Source organism: Pygoscelis adeliae, unplaced genomic scaffold (genome assembly GCF_000699105.1).
Source record: "Pygoscelis adeliae isolate BGI_AS28 unplaced genomic scaffold, ASM69910v1 Scaffold358, whole genome shotgun sequence".
Classification (NCBI taxonomy): domain Eukaryota; kingdom Metazoa; phylum Chordata; class Aves; order Sphenisciformes; family Spheniscidae; genus Pygoscelis; species Pygoscelis adeliae.
The window spans coordinates 3,743,340-3,750,799 of NW_008825429.1; the positions used below are offsets into that span (position 1 = coordinate 3,743,340).

At 55.9% G+C, this 7,460-nt stretch overlaps 1 protein-coding gene across 1 annotated transcript in view; it reads right to left on the reverse strand.

Annotated features, from left to right (window-relative positions):
- Positions 1 to 4,055: 4,055 nt before the first annotated feature.
- Positions 4,056 to 7,460, reverse strand: part of SRRM4 (serine/arginine repetitive matrix 4) — a 28,603-nt gene continuing 25,198 nt past the window's right edge. The window contains exon 13 of the mRNA XM_009330878.1: positions 4,056 to 4,375. Coding sequence (XP_009329153.1) covers positions 4,056 to 4,375 — 320 coding nt within the window. The remainder of the gene's footprint in view (positions 4,376 to 7,460) is intronic.

Genomic DNA, 7,460 nt, shown 5'->3' on the forward strand with positions numbered 1-7,460 from the left:
GTCGCATCCTCCCTCCTGGGTCTGCCTCACGCTCCTTCTCTCCAGCTTCTGCAATTTTTCTAATAGACTTGATGGAGCTAATTACAGCAGGAAGACTTTAATGCAGCGCAGGCCGCACAGCGATTCAGCTGCTGGTCACTCCGACGGCATTAATCACGCTGCACCGACACCGCATTGCTGGGGGAGGGAGCTGCCTCTTGGCGCAGGGCAGGGCTGCTCCCTCATGCTCAGCTCCTGCCCCCCCCCATGCTTGGGGGGGACAGCTGGGCACCATGGGGGTCTCCCTGGGGACTGAGGGGGACACCTGGAGATGCCTGGGGAGGTCCCAGGCGCTGGCTGAGCAGCCCTGGGTGCAGGGAGGCAGCTGCCAGCGGAGGGGCCGAGCAGCCCCCTCTGTCCCCTTGTCCTGCCTGGCTACCCCTGCCCGGCTGGGGGCTCCTGCTGCCTGGGGGTGACAGTAGGGTGTCCTGGGGGACATCGCCACACACCGAGCCTGAGCTCAGCTGGGCACCTCTCACCTTGGATGGAGAGCAGGATCACTCCAGCACCCAGCTCTGCACCCTCCCCTGCAGAGCAGCTGGCCCATGGGGAGAGGGGGATGAGCCCCAGGGAGGTTTCAGGCAGTCCCACGATCCTGCCGTGTTTCCAGGAGCCTCCCAACATCTCCAGTCCCTCTTTTCCTTGCATAGCTCTGGGCCATCCTCCCTCCCCAGCCAGGAATCCTCCCTGTCGCCTTGTTTATCCCCATTAGTCACACGTCCCCTTCCACCGGCTCTCACCCTCTTTGGGCCATCCCAATTTAGCTCCTGTTGTCACTGCAAATCTCCTGGCTGCCTCCCACGGCTGAGCCAGCCCCACAACATCAGCTCTGGGGAGCGCGGAGCAGCCTCGCAGCCTCCCTTCTCCTCCGAGTGACCTGGGGACGCTGCCCCATGTCCCCAGCGTCCGTCCGTGCTGCAGCCAGGCCCTTCCTCGCTGCCCATCTGAGCCCCATCAGGAACAGCGTGGGGACCCGGCCTGGTGCTGCCGCTCCCCCAGCCAGTCCAGGGGAGCATCCCAGGGCGAGGGGCATCATCTCGGGTGGTGAAGAGTCCCCACCGCCCCGCTGCTCATGGGGAGACGGCTGAGGAGGTGACTGCAGGGGAACCCTGTGGCGCAGGAGCACCACGCAGGGCTCGGAGCAAGGGCTGCGTGGGAAGGGCACAGCCCAGAGGAGAGCACCGGCGAGCCCAAATGGTGACCTCCATGGTGAGACTGGCTTGGGCTACTGGTGCCTGAACGGGGCGGGGGGAACCCAAAACGCCTGGCAAAGGGCAGTGAAAGCCTGGCCCAGCAAGGAAGGGAGAGCTGCCAGAAATCCTAGCCCACAACTTTTTTTGCTTCAGCCAGTGCCCTGAGGAGCCAGTCCTTGGCAGCTGGGCGCGGAGGCACATGCCCTTCCCTGCAGAGCAGCTGAAACAACCCAAGATATCCTACCGCGCGCAGTCGCATCCAAAAGGAACGTGACAAACAGGGCTGCGATGAGAAGGAAATACTGTCCGAACCTTTATTGGAACAATTTTTCTAACGAGGCTAACAACTCAAATACCCCAGGAAGACTAAAGAATACAGTATGCATTTCGATGGAGAGCAAAGGGAGTTTTACAATGAAGTCAAATGAACAGATGCACCGGTGTCATTTGGTAAGGAATCGACCAACGGGTGAGAAAACAGAGACACCGCTTCCCTCGCGGCTTTTCTCCCATCTTGGCTTTTGTTCTAGATCTTCTCATTCCCTGGGTTTGGAAGGCGGAGAGCTGCCCCCGGGCCGGTGAGGTTCAGGGTGTTGTTCTCCAGGCAACAGCCCGAGAGTGGGGATGCTTGACCGTGAAGCATCGTGTACCGGTGCTGCGGAGACCCTCCCAGGCATGTGCAAACTTCCAGGTAGCAGCAAAAGTCACGAGAATTATTTATCCTCTGGTAAAGAGGTAGTAAAACCCCACTGGACACTAAAGGGCAGAGACTTCACTTAGGCACCTGAATCCGTCCCTTTCTCAAACAAATACCACGATAGCCCCAGGCTGAGCGCCCCACGGCTTCTGGCCAGCCCCATGGGAATAGCCCAGCGCTGGGCTCTTGCCTGCCGACGCCGGAGCCACGTCCACCCCCTGCCAAGCCGGACAGCTCTGCCCACGGAGCACAAACACCTCCCGCTCAGGTGAAGAGGACAATGGCTGCGGCGTTGGTGGAGTGACACTGGGGCAGGTCGTGATTTTTAGCACATCCCATGCTTTTTTCCAAAGCTGGGGTAGATGCCTGCATGCCCCGGCTCATGTCGGAGATGACAGGAGAGACCTCCCCAGTCCTGTCCTGGCCACCTTTCCCGAGCTCACATCCAGGCAAAGCTACTGGTTCGGCCGCAAAGCTTGGGAAAGGGGGCAAAGCAGGACATGGCACGAGGACAATGGTCTCAGGACAAGGCAGGGTGGACATCATTGCTTCCCAGTAGAGAACACGGCAAGTCACTTCAGCCCTGTCCCCTTCCTTGCATCGGTGAAAGGGCAACAAGTCTCCCCTTCTCCCAGTAACCACTGAGAGCCAAGAAAGCTCAGCGGTGGGAGATCAGAGATCTCCGGGGATCTTTGGCAATCCAAGCAGCCCCACGCGGCACAGAGGACAAAGAGCAGGGTTATTCCTCCGCCACAGCTGGCCTATCGCCTCCAAACGCCCAGCGCCTTTCCAAGGGGCTGTGATTCGTCAATAGAAGCTGGTCCAAGAAGATGGAGGATTTTCCCTTGCCTTGCTCATCTCCATCTAAATGAGGCTTCTCCCTAAATCACTGGCGGTTGATCTCCACATGAGCCTAATTTGTCTGCCAGATGCCTCTGTGCTGGCAGGTGACAGCCTCAGTAATTCACCTCTCCGATAACCTCTCTCCAATGTATATGGCAACACCTCAAAGGCTCCTACCTTCATGGACCCAATGGCAAGACCCGAGTAGCTTTTTTAAAGTAATGCTCAATAAATAGAAGAAATAAATATTTGAACAGGCTAAGTCCTCTCAGCCTGTTCAATATATGTACAATGCATAGCAAAATAACAATGATTGGCTGTTGCAGACAAGTTTGGTGCAACTTCAGTCCCCCAAAACAACAAAAACATTGAGAAAAGTTGTGGTCAATATAAAGCAAAGCTCAACTGAGTGCCATAACCCGTGGAGAAAAGAAAGAACACAAGTGCTTTGAAATATCCCTTATCTTTGCTTTCCAGCAAACCTGCAGAGATTGTGCTGGGTTTTCTGGAGCCTGGCCCCAGCGCTGGGGTTGGGAGAGGTGGGACGAGCCTCACTCGGTGTGACAGACCCAGAGCCAAGGCAGGTCCAGGGAGCGGGGAGAGCCGACGGCACGACTCCGGGGCCAGGGGGACATTTGGGAGCAGGTGCTGTGACATGCGCTCTGCCGGGGAAAGGCAACCGGGGTGCTTGAGGGATGGAAACAAAATCTTTTGTGGGAAAGAGCCTCTGTGTTTGAGGAAAGCAAAACCCTCTGAGATAGGGCCTCCAAAAAATGGCCGAGATATTTTCCTGAAGCCTTGAGGCTGCAGCCGGCCCTGGGCATCCCTCGTGCGGCTGACCGCAGGTGAGCAGCGATTCACCAACACCGAAATGACCGAGTTGCCTTTCCACCAGGTGAACACTGCTTTTTGCTGCTGGCACTCTCTGCAATCTGAGACGCCGGACGCAGAGCAAAAATCCATAGAAGCAATGAATGAGCGAAACAACATTAAAAAAAAAAAAAGCGCTGGCAAAAGGCACAGAGACAGAAAAGCTCACGGCTTCTCACAAACTGACAGAGAACCCAGTTGTCCACTGACAGGGAGGGTGATGTTCCAGGTTGCACTAAAAATCTTAAATAAGTTAAAAAAATAAATACCACCACTGAAAAAACCTCATATGTATATGCACATGTGCACATATACATACAGATACACACACAGACCTGGTTAGGTCCTGTCACCAGAGGCTGGATTTTGCAAGCGTCTTCAGCACAGATCACTCTTCTCACGGTCTCATTTCTTTAGTTTTTCCATGGGTGGGTCATTGCGCAGCGATAAACACGGCAGGGGAGTCCTAGCGACGGCATCCTCCCAGGGAAACCAGCGGTGCCTGTGCAGAGCAGCTCGGTTTCGGGTTGTGCGCTGGCTGCGGAGCCAAGGGAAACAGCGGCGGCAGCCAGCTGGCACCTGGCCAGCGCGAGCGCGGACCGGGGCAAGACTTCCCCTTGCAGCACTGCAAACACCCCGTCACTCGGCCGGCCGGCGAGCAGGCGCTCGCCGTCACCTCCGTGAGGTCCTAGACCTGTTTCTATGGTCACATCCATCACGTTCCTGCACAAATCTAATCAGAAACCCTAGATTTTAACATGAAAACAGACAAACAGCTCTGCCCTGCATCCCTCTGTCCATCGCACGCTCCAGAGAGCGCGGACAAAGGGACACGGCAGCAGGAGTGACCGTCACTCCTCCAGCCACCTCACTGAGAGGGGCCGGCGCTGTAAACCTTTACACGAGAACAGCGGCATGGATACATTCAAACAAACAGATCCAAAAATAACTTATTGTTAAAAAAAATAGAATAAATAAATACTGGTAACAGTGACCACCTGCATCCTTTCTGACATACAGTTAAAAATAGAATAACAATAACAATAATAAATAAATAAATAAATAATTTAAGAGGTTTACTCCAACGCAAGTCTGCTCGGGAAACCCCAGGAGCATTCAGCTGCCACGGACTGTACAAGCGGCGGCAGTCCTCAAAGGACGGATCAGCCAGACAGGTACGAGAGCTGCCGTCAGCCCCGTGCAACCCTCGGAGCCATCTGTCCCGTGGTCGGTGGGTGCTGCTGACCCTGATGCGGTGCTTCAATCATCCGTCCCCAGCCACGAGGAACTCAAGTCAGCATTGTGTTCGATATTTACACCGGTTGCACAAAGCCCCTCTTTTCTTTCTTCGTTTTTGACCTCCCAGCTCGCTGCTTCCTTGCTACCAATGCACGTGTGCGTTCGGGGGTGTTAAGGGGCATGAGGCTACTCTTCAAACACTGGTAGGTCTGGGGTTTGGGCTCCCATCACTACCTTCGGGTCTTCCCGGGGAGCAGAAGGACACAACATTTCAGTGTCAAACTAGGAGAGACTCTCTGGGGAGGAAGCGTGAGGTTTTCAGCCCTTTACGAGAAGGGAGTTCACTGCAGAAGATGGCCAAGGGGCTGCTGTCAGGGCCAGAGCAGGAGGGAAGGCAGTGGCACCCCACTAAAAGAACACCCCGTCTTTGATCCCTCAACCACAGCCCTACAGCATTTGCTCAGCCCTACTAGGAATGCTTTTCTCTATGTCCTAGAAAGTGGCCTCCCAGGAGACAGACACATGTCCCCACCAAGTCAATGACCATACCAGTGCCCAGCTCTCTGCCTCGGCCACCCTCATCCTCAGATTACCTGCAGAGAGCAAGGCAGGGGATGAGGGACCGGGAAAAGGGGGGGCTTTGGGGGTTGAAGGCACTGGACAAGGGGGACCAGCAGTAGGAAGGATATTGGGGAAAAAGGGACCCCTGGCATAAAACTTCCCCTCGTACCACCCAGGTGGAAATACCCCCCACGCTGCTGTACTTTCCAACAGGTAACAGGTTTATGTGCTTGCTAAGGTGATCATCCAGCCCCACCAGAACACCACATGGCACTCGGCTTTCCTCCGCTTGTGGCTTTGCCCCTTTACCTGCTGCCAGCAGGACTGGGGGGCTGTAGGTAACTCTTTAGCTGGGGGGGGAGCGGTTGCATTTCTTTCTACCCCCTCTCCTCCTCCAGCAGATGCTGGCTCCACTTAGCCCTTTTCTGTGACACTTAAATGACACACCTCCTTGACTCATTAAGCCCAAACTCGTTAATAATCATGCAGGATGGAAGGGGAGGGGATGGAAAAAGGGAGGGAGGGAAGTCTTAAGCCCAAATTAGCTTCTCTAAGCACCCAGGTGTTGTAAGAGAAAGAAACTCCTCAGCACCAGCTCAGCCTGTGCTGGGAGAAGCCTTCGTTACCCTGCAAAACACAGTAATTGCGCAGGCAGCTGGGCTGGCAGGGAGACAAAACCCAGGGCCCAGGGCCGCCCAGGCAGGCAGGGCCCTCCTGCCCCTGCCTGCGGCTCCTTGGAAAAACAGGCAATTAGTGGGGGGCCCTTTCTGTCCCCCTGCACCGCTCCGTCCTCCCAGCGACACAAGTGCATCCTGCTGCAGCTTGGCACGGGCCCTGCGATGGGGCTGCTGTGGCTGCTAAGCCTGCCTCAGGGGAGCCTGAGGGTCTCAAGGAGAAATGGTTTCCTGAAATCCTCCTGGCACTGCTTAAAATTGCTGCCTGTTATGAGGAAGGGGAATTGGGGTCCCCTGGGTCATGCAATGCCCTTTCAACCCTGTGTGCTCTCACTACACCCCACAGCTAGGCTCTCTCCATATCTCCTTACAGTCCCACCAGCATTGCACTCCAAGGGCAAGGCTCCCTTTAGAAAAACCTAAACCCAAACTGCAAGAGGGTTCCTCTGAGAAGGGAACCCCACGGCCCCCATCTCCCACGCCGTGGCCTGGCCCTCAGAGCACAGCGTGGCACCAGCTCCCCTCTCCCATGTAACCCACCGGCCCCACGTCTGCTTCAGATCTCAGGAGTTTGTTTGCAAGCAAGTCACAGTGCTGGGGGGGGATAACACAACCCTGCAAAAGATGATGCATACCTGGTAGGAAAAGGCAGGAGAAAGAGGGGGAATGGCCTTTTTTCCCCCCCAAGAATTACATCAGGAGGGATTTCTAGCCTTCTATTTATATCAGGGACTGGCTGACCAGCAATAAATAAATATTCTCTTATGGCAGAGGCCTGCTGCAGAGTGGGCAGAAACTCGGGAGAAGAGACCCAAGGGACCTGATATTTGCCTTGGTGGGGACAGGTCAGGTCACCCCCACTCATCATCAAAGCTTCCCAGCAAATTCCTCCCTAACTGGGTCTCTCCCTCCAACAGAAATTAATTTGCTGGTTCCTGGTTTGGCAGAAGAGCAAGGAGCTGAACTCTTTCCTTTGGACCGGCTGGTAGTGCTTTGGAGAGCGGCAGCGTTGGGGAGACAGGGACATCGGGGAGGATGGAGCAGGTCTCTCGCGACAGACCCTCTGTAGAGCACCAACCCTTCTTCCAGCCCTGGCCTGAGGAGCTGGGACTGATCGACCCACTCCGTGAGGTGGCAGAGGGACTGCACCGGGTGCATGAGGGCTCTTACTCCGAACCGGGGAAGGGGGACCCGGCACTGCCACCACATCAGTATTGGGAATGATTGCTATCGATGGCCAGGTAGGTGGGAAGGAAGCGGAGAATGCCAGGAATTTGGAAACGATGCCGGCACGCGAGCCATTGGCGGCACGCCCTAGCGACGGCGGCTGGAGGGCGGGCCGCA